Source organism: Coturnix japonica, chromosome 2 (assembly GCF_054131305.1).
Source record: "Coturnix japonica strain WE chromosome 2, WE-NBRP24, whole genome shotgun sequence".
Taxonomy (NCBI): domain Eukaryota; kingdom Metazoa; phylum Chordata; class Aves; order Galliformes; family Phasianidae; genus Coturnix; species Coturnix japonica.
This window is the reverse complement of record NC_140664.1, coordinates 123,123,967-123,141,492: the sequence shown is the minus strand read 5'-3', so window position 1 is coordinate 123,141,492 and position 17,526 is coordinate 123,123,967. Positions and strand designations below refer to the sequence as shown.

The window sequence follows — 17,526 nt, the reverse complement described above, 5'->3', positions numbered from 1 at the left end:
GTGCAAATGTCAGATGTCTCTGTGCTGCCTGCTATCTCTTTCACATGGACTATTCCAGTTTCCTCATGATAAGCAGAAGGAAGAATAGCCTGTAGTAAAACACACAGCCTATTTCTACCCCTATAAATACCATAATTAAATAATTATTTAAATAAGATTATCGTGAAAAACATCTTGAACATAATAGTGTGATGGGGAGAAGAAGTTTATTTCTGAACAGTTGTGCTACATATTCTAAACTTGGCTTCTCTAGGCTCTCTCTGGACAGCAGCACTACCATGTTCTGAAGAACTTATACATATCCATCAGCTCCCCAACCCAGGACCTAAATCCTTTCACATATTACTTCATAAGCACACATCCTCTCACAGACCCTAAAACTATTTTTTTCCTACAGCGACTCGTACCTGCCCAGTTTTTTTATTCAGAAGTTCTAAAGACATTACAAATGCCCCTTTGCAGTGCTCTAGCAGTTGGTGCTGACATTAGTAAACTGGAAGCAATTGCCACCTATCTTCAAGGGAGTCAACTTGAGTCAGTTAGATAAGCCAGCTCACTAAGGAAAAACAGGAGCTTTTCAAGCAAAAATAAAAAAAAATTAAAAAAAAAATTTAAAAAAATTTAAAAAAGTTCATATTTATTGTAAAAAAATGCATACTGGAATTATTTCTTACTTCATCTGATTCTTATACACAGTGTATGCGCGATTGTAAGTCAAACAATTAGCAGACATCTCAACATGTCCATTAACAAACCTAAGTTTACCAAAATTGCAGTTTCTCTCACACACAGAACTGTGGCTCCAGCAGAGCTGAGACGAAAGAGAGCTTTCAGCAACCACAATCTGCTTTCCAACAAACAGCTGACCATCTAAAACCCAGAATACTGGCAACAACGTCACTATCAAAAACACAGAAGTCAATCAGCCAGGAGGCTTGCACAGCCTACACAGCAGCAACCAGTTCCACTGTCAATCAGTGTGTACCAGGTTAGCTGGGAAAAAAAAAATAAAGAGAGAAGAAAATGAAGGCAAACATCATAATGACTAAAAGTATACTGGAAACTGATTTCTAATCTGCTGTTAAGCTCTCTAGTGATCCACCTACCTAAATTACACGCTCTTGAGCTAGCCTGCTTCATTCACTTGTTACAGCAAGTCTAACTTTAGTGCAAGCAAATAACACTTGTCTGTTTTGACTGCAGCTTAAAACAATAAGAAATCTTTCTGAGCACATCAGCACGGAAACAGCTGCCTTGAGTTCAAGACTTGGGTCTTCTTAATGATTCAAAATAAGCAGAAGCACATTCAATGTGACACAGTTAATCCGATTCTGGTTTTATTTCTCGACAAAAATGCAAACAGAAAAATTAAGCTTCAACCTCCTATAACAATGACGAAGGGGCTGCTTCTGTAAGTGTGGTACACCTTCTGTGTCTGATAAATGATAATGTTCTGCTTTCCTACCAAAGCCAGATTTTCAGTTCAGTTTTTGCACATTAAGAACTTCACCAAGACAACTCAGAGACAAGCACTGTGTTTGTAATTCACCAACATACATGTAGTTCTTAAAACCTTAACTATTATAAAGCTGTTTTACCCCTACCCCAAATATGGGGTCACTTAAGAACCACTTAATCCTATGCTGTATGACAAATAAGAGACATTTCTTCTTTTCTTTAAAAAACAAATCAGTAAACAGCTTTTTTAACTGTACAGTACCCAGACACAAAGTGGAAACACAAACTGAATACACAAGGGAGAGAACTCAGTTAAGCTGATTGCTTAACAAGTTCCATCAGCGAAGAAAAGCAGTGTAATGCCCATCAAAGCTATTGTCTTTGGTGAGCTCAATAAACTTATCAGGCAACAGTAAAACAGTGCTTACTTCAGAAGTCAATGCGATTCTCCTTCATACAGTGGGTCAGGAGAAGACAGGAATAACTACACCCTAAATCCTGATGAGAATTTCCTGTCATGACCCAGAAAATCCTTCCTTCCAGCCACCATCTTTTCCCCCCTCTATAATTTTTCTCCTGTTGTCAAACTGAATATATCAAATTCAGCAACATGGGAAAAAAAAAAAAAAAAACAATAAAAAAAAACATTCCTCTTAAAACTTCACATTACTGACGATCTTCCCGGGAAAAGAAAAAAAAAAGAAAATGACCTTTCTTTATAAAGGGTGGTGGGTTTGATTTTCTGTTGACAAATATTTGGAGAGCACATTGATTCCAATCTGTTCTTGCTTCCACCAACAGATCTGCTCTGAAGGAGTAGGAAACACATTCTAGCGCATTAGGAAATGACTAGATGTGAGATGGGACAAAGTAGAGGAACAAGATGTTCAACTCTGCGCCAAAAATTCACACCCTGGGAAGTCTTCCTAACATTTTTATAGCACATTATATTAGAAAATACGATACAGCAAGCAGCTCATGTAAACACCCTGCCCGCCACTGATGGAACTAAAAACTCAGTTTCATACTCATTATTTGTCTTTAGCTTTGAAAACTAAAAATAGTGCACACTGTCCCAAGGCAATGAACCATCCCTTGATTTTTATAGAAAGATTTTAAAGAGATAAAAAAAAAAAACAACTTTGTCTTTCAAAACATCCTCATTTTAGCTTTTGCTGGAATACGAACAAGTAGTAGTGATGAGCATGATTCTCTCTTACTGAAAGTGCCTGACATCATGGCAGCTTGAGTTAATAACATACAGGTGAAAAACAGAATAGAACTGCATGTAATCACAAAAAAAGAGGGTTGTAATTGATTTCTTGGTTGGCTTTTTTGCTCAGAAGGATTACCTGAGTCCCCAATACTTAACACTAATAAATAAATAACAGGATGAAAGAACACAGTTCTTTATTTAGAAGTATTGTATGACAAAAGCCAATTCAAAGTAAGAACTAGATCCTGAAATTTATAACAATAACCATAAAAGTAATAAGCAGACAAAAACACACAAGACCCCCACGACAGATAAGAAGAAGAAAAGAACCACACAAACAGTTGTTTGAAGAAAAAAAGAACAATTAAAGACTGCTTTAAAAATATATATTTTTTTTGAATAGCAATTAGATGTAACTATGACAGAAAGCAGAGCTAATTTCTACTGTTACTGAGATGGCTGATGAAACATTGCCCACACCACCCCTATAAGCAGCAACATGTAACAAACAAAGCACGTACCACTCTGGCCGCTCTTTCCTGAGATTCACACTTTCTGCAGAACCAAGGTCCAGTGGGTACTTGAACAATCCCATAGCAAGCTGTTTGGAACAAGAGACAACATTTCAGCAAATCTGCAGGATCGCTACAGCGCAACGCTACACTTTGTTGTGAATTTCATATGAATACATCTCACATTAATAACCCAAATTCACATATATGCACCGCACATCAAGTTCTACCACAATGGTACTCGACGTCAAGAACAATCACCTTCCACTTAGATTTATGAAAAAATGCTTGGTTCAATTAATTTTTAAGTAACATAATAATTCAAAAGCAGCAATACCTTTAACATGCAATATGTTTTGCTGTTTATTCAGCAGCAGAACAGGTAAAACACCTCACAATTACAAGCTTTCATCTGTAGCACAGATTTTTCTTAACAGAAAACCAAAAGCGACTTACAAAGTTTGAGCTTGCCATAACATATTCATACGCTTAGTTACAACCATGTTTTCTTACACTTTATGAATAACATGACCCATTTTAAGTAGGAGTTCCATAGTAAACTTAACAATGACAAAAAGCTGGCTTTTGTGCCCTGAAAATTCATATGAAGCTTTAAATAGAAACCAATTTGAGCATCATGACTCATGCTTTAACTGTAAGCAGGCTACAACATAAACCCCTAGGAAAGGGATTTCTCGAGATGTGCACATTTATCTGCCAGACTTCTATCAGTATTTTTATAGTATATTGATACAACAATCTGATAAGAAATTCAACAGAAAAAGAGTTTAGTAAGTTGGCGGTGCTGTTTACATCCAAAATGCACAGAGCAACATTTAGAACTCCTGACAGAACGATGGAATCACTATTTGCTTACAGCACTTACGTTCTTCTATCTGCATGGCTTTAATGACTATTAACAACCCATACAGCCAAGAACGTTTCTCAAAAAACACAATCATGAATCTGAACCTTGTGTTTTTAATGCCTCAGTTGCCAGTTAGGATATTTTATTTAAATTTGTAGTAATCTGGGGCAGGAATCACATATTAATAGCTTAAATTAACTAGGAAAGTTGAGATCATATTGCTATCTTCTAGTATGTATCCAAAAACACTGCTAGTTTTGTGCTAGTCCGCATAAACAAGTAACAACAAACTAATGCAACAACAGTATGTAACAGTTTTCCTTCCACAACACATCTATCTCTTCCACAAGGCACCTTTCCTTCTACAAAGTGTAAATGAAACTATTTCCTATACTGTACATACACTTAGTCATACTAAGATTGTCAGATTTTCAGATACATTATCCAAGCACTGACAGACCAAACTACCCTGCTAACCCTTTTCCACTGTACAAGGAAGTTTTATAACATGAGAGAAAGCATCTTGCTTTAGTTGCATTTGTATTAGCTACAGACAGGAGGGGGGGATACTGAATTCCTCTATAAATTCAGCAGGAGATTTCAAACGTGCAATCACACATTTGAATTACCAGAAGGCAGCGCAGAGTAAGAAACTAACTGCAGAACACAACTCAGAGATGGGGCTGCCAATGAGACCTGAAGGCAACACAAGTTGGCAAAGAGCAAAGGTGAAGTACTTTGTACAAATGTAAAAGTACCTCCAGAATTGGGAATTCTTACATCTGATTTCCAAATGAGAACCACCAGCTTTTACCTTGACAACTACTTTTACTGCAGAAAGACTACAAAAAGAACATTTAGAATCAACATGTTTCTTCTACCATCTTCACACAACACATCAAATTAAAAACAGAAAACACTACCAATACATCAAAACAAACTGTTCTCCTTTTCTTACTACCCCTACAACAGCATCTGGATTCAGAAGCAGGACACCGCGTGCTTCCTTCCGTATTCAAATTCAGGTTTGGATCTGAACTTAAAGAAGTGTAGCACGTACCTGACTTAATTCTCTCTCTCTGAGGAATACTTCCTAAACCAGACCTTTCTTGTTACCTTTTCAGCTACATGAGTACTGGCAGCACCCAACCCCTGCTATCATCAGATTTGCTCACTGAAATCATTAGTGAGACTAAATCTAAAGGAAGATGCTAACCATAATACAATAGTAGTAGGTGGTCCAGATATGACTTCTTAAACTATTCATGTTCTGCTGTTCTTTTTCATCATCCTAAGTTTCCACAAAAACAATTCATTTACCAGTTAACCTTATTCAGCTCTTAAAACAACACAAATCTAATTCAAAACTTGGCTGTTTTCACAGATGCCGTCAGCTCCTCTGCCTGAACTCCAGCATCAAGAATAACTGAATTCTTCTGCACGTCTCCTTCAATTATTACTGCTATTTAAGAACACACAACAAACAGCTACATCATCTTATTCTAAGACCAAGCAGTGGAGATGTGTTAATAGTATTTTCACACATACCAGGTATTCAGACTAGTAAACTGGACTGAGAATGTTACCTCTCCTCCCATTTATTTACCATCCAGAAGGAGTCAGAGAACCAACCATGGATGTCACGTGACTGCTTGGGAGTTTATAGCGAAAAACTACAACTTTATTCCTTAGTTCTGTCACACATAAAGCAAAAGTGATTGTGACTTCCTTTCTTACAATGTAAGCAGCAGAACTCAGTCCCTGTGCTCTCAGCATTTGGGTCAGCCCGCTGACAAAAAGGATACACGGAACACGCCAGCTCCTGTGCTGAGCTGGAAAGCAACCAACCGGTCTTACTAATCCAAACAAATCCTGCACCGGCTGCTGTGACCGGCATCCTCCTGCTGCACAACCACAACAGGAAGTCTCTCCCTGCCTACCAGGAGACCTCAGCCAAACGACATTCAGGGAAAGGCAGGAGCAAAAATCACATGACAGCTGAGCTGTCCCTACACGCTGCTGCCTCCCAGTCCCAGACCCTGCTCAGCTACTGGCTGGCAATTTATCTAACTTGGGCAAGGCAGAGACAACAGGAATCGAGAAGAGGAAGAGACAAAGCAACAACTACCAGGACAGAGGCTAGGACAGAATTCTGCAAAAATAAATTAACGATAATAAAAAAGACTGGAGTTTTCAGTAATCATCAGACTGCAGTAGGTGAGGCTGTCAGCAGGGTGCAAAGGACTGGGAAGCACGAGCACTGCGAGGTCCGAGGGAGAAGGGACGAAAACTGGGAAGGGACGAAAACTGGGAAGGGCTGTTCCTTGTCTGTACCAGTCATAACACAGGGAGTCACAGCGTAGGAAGTCTCACGTGAGGGAAAAGACAGACGGCGAGGCGCGGGATGACAGGCCGGGTCACACTCGGGCCTGCGGGCAGGGAAACGGCTCTGCGGGTGTCACGAGAGGCAGACGAGGGCGGGGGACGGCCGGGATCGCGGACACGAGCCCGAGTGACGGGGAACACGGGAAGAGGTTGCGGCCCCCACCCACTCACCTTGATGCACTGCGACATTGCAGCCGTGCCCGTCGCAGTAGACGAGCGGGTTCTCGGCCCAGCCCCTCTCGTCGGAGCACACGCAGCAGCCGCCGATCATCTCCTTCATGCTAGTGGAGAACTCGCCCTCCAGTGACACCGGCAGCAGCAGCGGCTCGCTAGAGACCATCTAAGGGTTAAACACACCGCCGTCAGCGCCGCACACGCACACACGCGCTTCGCCCCTGCCCGTCCGCCCTCAGTCGCTCCGACGCCGCCGCCGCCACCAGCGCCGCCACGGCGACGATTCGTGGCCCATGGCCGCGTGCCGAGCTCCGCTCCTCGCCCCCCCGCCCGACCCGTCGGCCGGGTGCGTCGTTCAGCGCGGGGCGGCCCGGCGGCGGCCGGCGGAGCGGAGCGGGGCGGCGCGCAGCGGGCGGCGGGCAGAGCGGGCCGCGCGCAGGCGCACTGCGCGCCCCCGCGGGGCAGGCCCGGGCCCGGTCCGCCTCGCGATGGTTCGGAGCCGCCCAGGGAACGTGCGCGGGGCCGAGCGCGCGCCCCACACCCCCACCCCCAGCTCGGCCCCGACCGCCGCGCAGAGAGAGCGTGCGCGAGCGTCAGGGCCCCGCCGGGCCCGCCCGCCCCTCGCTTCGCCTCGCCCGGCCGCCACCTGAGCGAGGGCCCGGCCCGGCCCGGCCGAGCGGCCGAGCGGCCCCGCACCCACCTCGGCGCGCTGCCACTCCGCCTCCGCCGGGCGCGCCATGCCGATGCCGCCGGGCGGGCCCCGGCCCCGCGCTCCCCGCGCCGCGGCCCGTTGCCGGGGCTGCCGGGGCTGCCGGGGCTGCTGGCGGGCCGGGCCGCGCCGAGCCGCCTCCCCGCGTAGCCCAGGCGAGCGCTGGCCGGGCGCCGCGCTGCCCCCCTCCCCTCGCGGCGCGGGGGCGGGGAGGTGGCAGACATGCGCCCCGCTCCCACCGCCATGTCGCCGCTCGTGCCCCCTTCAGGGGACTGACGGAGTCGCCCCCGCCGCTCCCTCCTCCCGCCCCGCACACGCGGTTTTTACCGTCCCGTTCGTTCGCCCCGGGACCGGCTCGTTACCGCTCCCGACTCGCCGGGCTCTGCCTCCTGCCCCTCCGCTGCGCACGCGGCAGCCGCGCGCTCCCGCCGCCCTCGCGCCGTTCCGTTCCGTTCCGTTCCGCTGTGCGCTCCGAGGAGCGGCGCCCAGCCGCTGTGCTGCGGGAAGGGCAGGCAGCACGCGGGGAAACGGCGGGCTGCACAGCGCCGAGCCCGGAGCTGAGCGATCCCTACGGGAGGATGGGTGGGATGGATCGATTTGGGGCCGGCGGGCATCGCTTTGGGAAACGTTTTTATTTATTTATTCCGAGGGGGTGTTTTTTTTTAATCATTTTATTTAAGTAAAATTCTTCTATTGTATTGAAATTAAAATTGAAAATTAACATTAAAAAATCGCAAAGCTGGTTGAGCTGAAACAGCCCACGCTGAGGACGGCCCTGAGCTCCAGGCAGGTCCCAGAGCTGCTGGCAGGGCTCTTGGAGCACAGAAATGCACGCATCCCTGCCCGGTCCGCCCTCACCCACCCCAGGGCCGCTATATATTTATTTAATTTCTGTATTAGCGTTGGGCCCAGAAGCCCCCACTGCTTTACCTCTGTTGTGCTAAAAGGCAGACACGTGGAATTTGTGCTTTTTGTGACAGTTTTGCAAGGCCGGCTCAGTCGATTCGGTATCTGCACAAATCACTGCTAAATTGTGTGCACTGCTGGACGCGTGGCTACCTGGACCTACACATATATATGTGTTTTATACATTGGTAACTAACGTGTGTGGGAGCAGGAGGAAGGGATCTGGGTAAGGATGTGCCCAGCTCCACCCCCAGAGCCGCAGTGCAGGCAGGACAGCTCGGGTCACGCTCTTTTCTCTCCCTGAAAGTTTTAAGTGAAATTAGATAAATAGAGGAAGAATGGAGGGCAAAGGCAACGGGAGTGATGGAGGCAGCTTCCTCCGTGAAGGCCCAGCCCAGTGCAATTAGCGCAGCCATTTGGGACACGCTGTAACGTTGCTCTGTAAATGCATGCTCCGATATCCCTGAGTTTAGACATTTTTAACACACAGGGAAAAAAAAAAAAAACAGCGAAGGGGGGGAAGATATCGGGATGTGGAACCTTTCAGCTGGAGTAAAATAATGCAGTTAGTGCTCCCAAAAAAGCCAACCCGCCCAAAACCAGCCGATCTTAGCAGGGAAGAACACACATTTGAACTCAAAACTATTTGTATGATAAAACGTGCAACGCCAGTTTTATTACTTTTAAGGCTTGTAATAAAATATATGCTGAAAATTGCAGGTGGGAGCAATTACTGGGTGAGGAAATAAAGCACCCAACAGCCCCCGGTGTTTTTAAAAAGGCAAATGATTTGAAGGTAGATGCACCTCCTGGCCCTTCCTCGTTCGTGTCAAGAAAATGACGTCTAATTTAAAAAGCATTCCCAATGATTCTGTTAACCCTGACAAGGGGGAAAAAAAAACACGGTACAGCAGCAAATCTGTCCTTTATTTCCCTGACAGGTAAATTAAAATAAATATTCTTTGGAAAGGAAAACATACGAAGTATATTTTAATTTGTTGGATGAATGTATACAGACAGTGAAGCTTGTAGAGCAACAAACGGTTGTACATTTTTTATCGCTGCTTTTGGGGTGTTTTTTTGTCTTTTTATTATTAATTGTGATGGTTTTCCTGCAGCTTCCTCTTTGAACAGCAACACGTGCAGCTCCTGGTAGCGCTGAGTTTGGGGCTGTTTTTGACGTTAGTGACTCTGAAACCCCATTTCTGGCTTTATAAAAATGCATCACTAAAGCAAGAAATGAATTCCTTTGCAACAACTTGATGAACGCCGCACCGAGGAATCGAGAAGAAATCCACCAGAACCCCCCCCTGCATCGTCCTCAGATAGAAATATTTTACTCTGAGAGCGTTTTAACACCAGCTTAGCGGTGAACAGCTTAAAACTTTGCTTTGGTCCAAATTCAGCCAAATCTAATACACTGAAAAACTTCATCGAGGATTCGTTGTGTTTTTTTGTGGCTTTCTGATCAGTTCTTTCTATAGAGAGAATGTAAATGAACGGAAAGAAACTCTACGACTCCCAGCTTATGGTGCTGCGTAATATTTGATGGGGAAATTTTGATAACCTCTGAATAGTTGCGTAAAACAATTGTTTAGAGGAGACCTTTGAAATGCAAAATAGGAAAAGAAATGCGTTACCACTAAATAAATACTGCAACCGCTAAGCCCATAACAGCTACGGAATCAGAAGGTAAAATCTTGTAGCCTATATGTTGTTATGACTGTAGTATTTAATAAGCGCTGACACCACACAGAAGGCCAATTTTCTGTTTGAAAAAAAGAAGCCTGTCCTTCTTACAGTGATATATAAGAGATTAAAATAATTAGAGGGGAATATAATTCAGGGAGTAAGAATGAATAATTTCATTGTTAATCTAAATGCGAGGAGAAAAGCCTGTTCTCTTAAAAGGAACCTACAGAATCTAACAGCTGGACAAGTTTGGTTCTAACAAACATACAACAGGCTGATATGTATCCATATTTTTTTTAGATCTTTTTTAAGTAGAACTAATGCGTAAGTGAATGAAAATTACCCTTCCCACATGGAAAGCGTTTTAAAAGGTAGGAAAACGTTAACACACAGCACTGCGTGGCACTTCAGCTTCGTTAGCAAAAATAAAGAGATATTCACCTTAAATTTTTTAGTACCCATTAATCACTTCCCACAACAATGCTGGGATCTGCAGACTTGCTTTAAATTTCGCTGCTTTTTCTCTACAGAGTGTACAATCACTGTAACTTCAGTGAATAAAACAAAGCATTGAACAAGCACAAGTCTTTCCTTTGCACAGGCACATCATTGGTTGGATGTAAGCATCAGAGGAGTCCTCCACGAGTAACAGAAAAAGCAGAGGTTTTACATACAATGTGTGCTGTATTGGAAAACATCAGAGTTGGAATTGCCGAGTGGGAAAACTCACTTTACAACTAATTCTTTAAAGCAAATTTCTCATCGCCATTTTTAGTCCATTTTCAACTCGTGACTTTGTTGGGAAAGCTTTGATCTTTACCTCTGTACAAAAGGACACACACTACACAGCGAGCGGATGCAACCGAGACCAGTAACTCGGAGGTTCTCAATATGTACAATAATACTTCCCCTGTTTATCTCTTTAAAATAGATTGATGCTCGTCTGCCTTTTGTTTCTGCGGGTTTAAATCATTAACGGTCTTTGTGGAAATACATCCTAATCGTGGGTCCTTGCTTCATTTCTGGGAAGGCAGCAGCAAAATGGTCACTCCACACAAAGCAGAATGCGACTCCCGCGTGCTGACCTTTGCACGTAGCATGTTCTAAATGGCAGCCCGCCTCGGACCCAACAAATTATTTCTGCCCATGTTCAGTTAGGATGGATACGGCATGTCCACAACCCACAGTGAAGCGTCAATGCATCTTTATATGCTTACTCTTAAATTATACCAAGAAAGTAAAGTTTCCTTTCTGTGCTTTAATGTAATCATCAAATCTGTGTGTAACACCTACCCAAATGCAAGTTGCTGAGTAATTGGAAAGCTCTAACACTTAAGATGCAGTGACTTCGCCGTGGGCAGCTTGCACACATGACACAGGTACAGGTAGCAGCACCAGGGGTCACGCTGATGCATCTCCTGGACACCGCGCCCCTCCACATCTCGAGCTATTTTCTTTTGTGTGGGTGGAATGAGAAATTTCATAATTCCTCAGAGCAGAAAGGAAGGGGGAAGAATCCCACCAACTATTGTATTCATTTTCTTGGTTTTAAATGCATTATCACCTTTGGAGACGTTGGTGAATTCCACTTAGCAAGCAGCCATGGGTAGCAGTGGTGGTTTTCAAGTGCTGCTTCTGTTACTGGTGTTGGCATTTAAATGTTAATTTCCCACCGAGGTTTACAGTAAACACCAAACAAGGGATTTCCTTTGAGTGAACCATCTCAAACCAAAACTCTAAAGGAAAAGATACATGGGATATTTTTAAGCAGTGATCACTTCCTCGTGAAAGACTTAACATTCCCTCAGTGATAGAAGCTAAAAGATTTACACGTGACAGTTAATTTATAATTCTCTACATTAAAAACACATTTAAACGTTAACCACGTTTTTATGTGAGTCAAGTCAAAGCAATGACAACTACAGTATGATACAAAAGAACCTGAAATAAACTTCCAGCAAAACCACATTGAATATTAACGTCATGTTCAGCCCCAAAAAGCTGCATTAGTAAACTCTGGAATTTAGATTATATGCAACTTAAACATAACACGGGGCTTTTCTTCAAAGCGTACATCACTGCAAAGTTTGGATTTGGGGGATGCATGTATTAATTGATTGCATTTTTATTCAATACATTTTCATAGCATCGTGCCAAAACCCAGCCTCGCTTTGCTTTTCCTGCACAGGAATACCTCAGCGTGGGATTTGCCAAATTAACATTCCATATAAATTAACAGCCTTTCCTCATGTTTGTGGTGTTACGACGAGCAGCGTGATACTGTATCATGTCACTGCTCACGTGTATTTGATTTCAATTTAGGAACTGTATCTGCGCTACCCGCCGTCTAGGAGAAATGACGTGCCGGATTTCCCATCAAATATCTTAAATACAGACCGATTTTAGGTGGATTCGTACAAACAAAACACATATCTTATATGAGCGTGGGAAGGGAAAAGCTGGTTTGGTATATGCTAAAGCAAAGTGGAGTAAATCAACCGCATCCATGGGCCGTATCAGCAGCACTGCTCTGCTTTTCCCAGTACCATTTGGACACAACAATGTTACTTTTTTATTTAAAGTGTTTTCTTCTCAACAAGGGGCCACCACTTCCCAATCGCAAAAACACGCCCCAGAATATGTTAATTAATTGTATTGTGTCTCTGAAAGAAAAGGGGTTGCCAAATGCAATAAAAAAGAAAAAAAAAAAAAAAAAAAAAAAGTCTTTCGATCAGAGAGCTCCGTTCCCACTGGTTACCATCTCATTTCAATTCCCCACATACGTACGTGGAAGAAATATATCTATGTAGGTTGTGACCATGAGGAACTGGCTCAGAGCGAAAGGCTGCCGTGGCCACGCTGGGATCCGGGGGCAGCCTCACGTTGCTGGAGGACGGAGGGTGGGAGCCTCGGCCCGAGATTTGTCACCCTTCCGTGGGCACTGCAGAGTGGGGACCGTGGGTCGGTTTTATACCGTGCTACTCCCCCCATTAAACATAACAACGGTGCTTCTTTCCAATAGATAAATAAATAAACTCCTACGTGAAACACATCAACGCGTTCCACACAAATACAAAACAGAGAGCAACAAAGAATGGCAACGTTCAGTCTCTCCCTATTTATATATATATATATTTTTTTTTCCATCTTCCCTTTCCATCAGACGGCTTTTAAATAGCGATATATTCTTTTAGCAACTACGAGAGCATTAAATAAATGTCTTTCTGAATGAGGCTTCCTAAATTTGCAGTTACCTTTTGAAAATGGCCAAACGGCAATTAACAGTAAACGCATCTCCGGAACACTCAGCAGGAGAGGGAAAAACCTGAACAAATAAAAGCTTTTTTTCTCCTCGATTTTAAACTTATTGCTTTTAGATGCTGCCGTGGTGGGGCATTTCCTATTAAATATTTCCAGCCTCCTCAACTTCCCACTAACAGAAATGCATTTTCCCATCCGAACTACAGCGGGCTTTGATTTGGAGGAGTCCCACAAAGGAGCGGAGCTCACAAAGAGCGAAAGAGGAGTCCGGGGCTGTTATCTCACACAATGCCCGCGAGCAGCAACTTCCCGGGGGGCGGGGGGACTCACTGCTGAATTATTTGCAACGGTGATATCCATTAATATCATCCTTTAACTTCTTTTCCTCCTGACTCGCGAGGCTGCAAAATCATCATTTGGTGCCGATACGTTAAAAAAGAGAAAAACAGGAGACTAACTCCAAACCTCCCAACGCATTTCCACCCGCTGCCAACTAACTCGCTAAAAACCATCGCCGTTCTCCTACAAAAGGCTCCCTTACCAAAATCTCACTCCCTGGCAGCCATTCCCCCCTCGCTAAAGGAAGCTCTTTCCGTGTCAATGCTCTTCACGAGCCAACGTGCGGGGGCACATTTGTGCCGCAGCAGAGCGGGCACTTGTTGGAAGCAGCCTCAGCATCGGGGCAGGCAGCTCTGCGACATGCGGACACATGGGAAAGTTGTGCTCGGAACGGTGGAGCAAAACTGGTTAATTACTAATTATTTTTAGGGGAAGGAAAGGGGGAAAAAAAAAAAAAAACAAAGAACATGAAAATAAATTAAAAAAAAAAAAAGAAATGTTTTTCCTAAAAAACACTTTTTTTGTTGTTTTGTTTTGTTTTTAAGGCCAACATACAACAACAGCTTGAAAAAACGAGAAGAGCGAAAAAAATCCAGCCTCGTGGTGCTTGTACGGAACGGGACAAGATTAATCTCCGTTTTTATAAACAGACCATTACGACGAGTTCCTTCCGAACTTCTCTGGCTACGTTTACGATTCCAGTCGCTGAGCTCGGAGCGGTTCCTGTCCGTCGGTGCGAGCAGAGCTGCCCGCCATCCGCCCACACACAGCTGTTATTTACGCACGAGCGGGGTTTTACCTTCGCAGTAACAGCGCGGTGCGGCCCCACAGGAGCACGTTGCTCCCGCCCCGGAGCCGCCGCTCTGTTGGCTGCGGGCCGCGCGCCGGGAGTCGCTCCGGTCTCCTCGGGCCGCACGAACAATGGGAGCGATCACAGAGGGCCCCGGCCGCTTCCTCGGGGCCCGGCCCCGCTCGCTTCCCGCCCGGCTCCTCCGTCCTCTTCCCGCCGCCCCGGGACGCCCGGCTCCCCTCGGAGCTCCGTCGGCTCCGGCCGTGCCGCCCGGGGCACCGCGGTGTTATCGTCCGGGCTACTCACCCTCACGCTCTATCGCCCTCAGCGCAAAGCGTGCCGCAGGGCGAGCGGGACGGCCGGGCTGGCTGTGGGCCAGCCGCGCTCCATCCTATCCCGGGCTCGGCGAGGCGGCCTATGGGAGCCGCGCGGCCCCGCTCGCCGCCCCGACCTCCTCCCGCCCCGCGCGCCGTGAGCGCGGCCCCACCTGGGCTGCAGTGCGCGCCGCTTCCCTTCAGGGGACGGTGCTGCGCTCGGAGGCCGCCCGGCATTGTTCTGCTCTGACCCCGGGTCCCCGCGCCGGGAGAGCGGCCGAGGAGCCGGGAGGGACGGGCGGGAGGGTGGAGGCCGAGGGAGGCCGCTCTGCAGCACCCCCCCCCCCGCAGCTCTCGGTCCCCTCGGGGGATCCCTTTGAGCCCCGCTCCGCTCGGTGCCGCAGGCCCCATCCTCCTCCTCCTCACACACGGACGGTCCCTCGGGGTGGCGGTGGCATCGCCCCGCTCCCCGCTGGCCCCGGCCGGGTTCGCGGCGCTCCCACGTCACGCCCGGGAGCGAAGTGTGGCCACACAGCGGGACACGGCGACGGGCCGGACGGGGCGAGCGGAGCCGCGGCTCCATTGCAATAACTGCCCGGCGTTGGGGTTTAACTTCCAACTGTTTACATTGGCGGGACTCGCTCGGTGTCACGTGTGACTTCCTTCAGGCCACCGCGGAGCGCTGCAGCCCCGGAGCGGAGCCGTCACGTTGCGGTGCCGTCACGTTGCGGTGCAGCCCAGCTCGGCTCAGCCGGAGCTCTCGGCCTTTGTGCCGCTCCCGGCCCCCTCCCCTCTCCTTCCCTTCCCTTCCCTCTCCTCTTCCTGCTGCTCGGAGCCGGCAGCCCCCAGCTTTTCCTCTCACGCCGCCGTTCGAACTGGCGCGTTCCCTCCCCGCCCCCACGGCCCGTCCCGGGGCGCTGCCCGTCATCGGCCGGGGCCGGGGGGGGAGGGGAGCTGGGGGGGGGGGGGCGTTCCGGGAGGCTCGAGCGCGGCACGAGCTGGGCCGTGGCGGGGCATTGTGGGTAGGCGAGCCGTGTTCCGGCGCCTCTTCCTCTCCCGAGGGCCGCAGTGCCGGGCCGCGCTCCGTGTTGTTGTGCCGTGCCGGTTGTTGGTTTCTTGTTGTTTTTATTCCCCCAAAGGCCGGGCAGAGCCCGCTCTGAGTTCCCCGCACATCCCGGTGCCTTCCCAGTGCCCCGCCCCCCCCTCCTTCCACCCCCAAACCTCGCTTTAATCTGATTACGGTGGGATCTGCTGATACCGTGAATATTTGAGATGATCTCGGGCTCTCGGGGTTCCGTGCTCCCGTTCCCATCCCTCAGCGGCATCCCCTGGGCAGCTGCAAAATGAACGCGGAGGTGCCTCCCAACCCCCCCGGTGCGGCCGTTCTATTTCCTAGGGCCGAGCACGGGGTAAATAAATAAGGAATGACGGGGGGTTGGGGGGGAAGGATGCAGGAAGAAGGGGCTTTTCTTTGCTAGCGCTTGATTGGAATCGAAGCACTTTAGGGCTGTAAACATTCTGTATTTATCCAGCACACACACATCAGCGGGCGTTGTTTTATCACCGTCGTAATGATGGTGTCTTTTGGGGTGAGTGATGGCAGCGATAAGGGACGCGCCCGGTGCGCGGCAGTGGGAGATCGCAGCCCGTCCGTCCCCACGACCCGAATTGAGTGGGGCGACATCGCTGATATGGGGCTGCCCAGAACCTCGGATTCCCTCCGCTTTAGGGTGAGACGAGGGTTGGGGACGCAGATCCCCGGCACAGAAATTCCGAGCGATCACCTCCGTGCGGGACGGGCCCCCGTTTCCCAGCGCTCGGTGCCGTACCTTTACCTAATTAAAAATGCAAACTTTTGGGAGCCTTTCCGAACAAAGCCGCTCCAAATCCCCTTTACGTCCAAGGATTTGCAAATTTATAAAGGCTGCATTGAATTCAGCGTGGGTCAAGGGGCAAAAAAAGGGTAGGAGGTCACCGCGTTTTGATTATGGGTCAGTAAACAACATGGCATGGAGTATGCGGCCACAAACTCCTGCGGAAAGTGTCCTAAAGCTGCGGGAGCGCCGGGCTCGGGCAGAGCCTCAACCCGCCGTGATTGTGAATCGCACCGAATTCTCACGTGCGGGGGATGCCCCGGCCCCCTCCGACCATCACAACTTGCACGGCGCTCCGCAGAACTGCACGGCGCTGCTTTGTTTGCAAAGGGGGAAAAGGAGGAAGGAAAAAAATAAGAAAAGAAAGGGAGCCCTGCGACTCCTGGCCACGGCGGTGCGATGATTTTTGTTCAGGCCGATATTCGGCATTTCTTTGTCCTACGTATTTAGGAGATTTAGTCGAACGTTCGCGTTTGTTGTCACAGCGGAATTTACGGCGATTTTTAAGTCCTACAGTCACATTTGGCTGACTTTAAAATAGCAGAAGGATCCCATTATACTGTTCTTTGACCCCATTATATTTACGTTCCCGGCCCTTTGTGATAGCCCCTGGCTGCTCGCTGCTCCTCCCCGAGCTCGGTGCTCACGGCGGGCTCTGGGAGCGGGGATCAGAGGAGTTCCCCTTCGGAGCGTTTATTTCTGCCCAAGTCGTGAAAGCAAATGGTTTATTTACGCCTCGTCAATACCTGAAGACGCGGCCAGGCACTTAAGAAACAATCATTAATTATGATAATTCTCGAATAGGGCGGCAATTCCTGGGTGGAAAGGCAGACGGGCCTCTCGGGCTGCCCTGAAGGTTCCCGAAGCGTTCTCCCATCGGCACAGCAGCCGGTGGGCATCGCTGCTGCATTTCCCACTGAGCGCTCCGCGGTGTGTGTGCGCTGCGGGGGGAAGAGGTCAGGAGGAATTGCGACGGTATTTAAACATCAGCGTTCTGTGAAAATAAATCAAACCGTCGCATAAAGGCG

General features: G+C 47.8%; 1 protein-coding gene across 22 annotated transcripts in view; it reads right to left on the bottom strand.

Annotated features, from left to right (window-relative positions):
• MLLT10 (MLLT10 histone lysine methyltransferase DOT1L cofactor) overlaps positions 1-17,526 on the bottom strand; it is a 122,166-nt gene that overhangs the window by 99,554 nt on the left and 5,086 nt on the right. For 7 of the 22 annotated variants that reach the window (XR_014943093.1, XR_014943096.1, XR_014943095.1 and 4 more), the window contains exons 1-3: positions 7,314-7,515; positions 6,611-6,779; positions 3,196-3,275 (exon numbers count right to left, since the gene is read on the bottom strand). Coding sequence is in view for 10 of the 22 variants with exons in the window: in XM_085538703.1 (XP_085394829.1) it covers positions 3,196-3,275; positions 6,611-6,779; positions 7,314-7,352 (288 nt within the window). In the remaining 12 variants the exon portion in view is untranslated. Of the gene's footprint in view, positions 1-3,195; positions 3,276-6,610; positions 7,081-7,313; positions 7,533-7,649; positions 17,493-17,526 lie in introns of those variants that run through there. The other 15 variants (XR_014943090.1, XR_014943089.1, XR_014943091.1 and 12 more) reach the window with 9 other exon arrangements.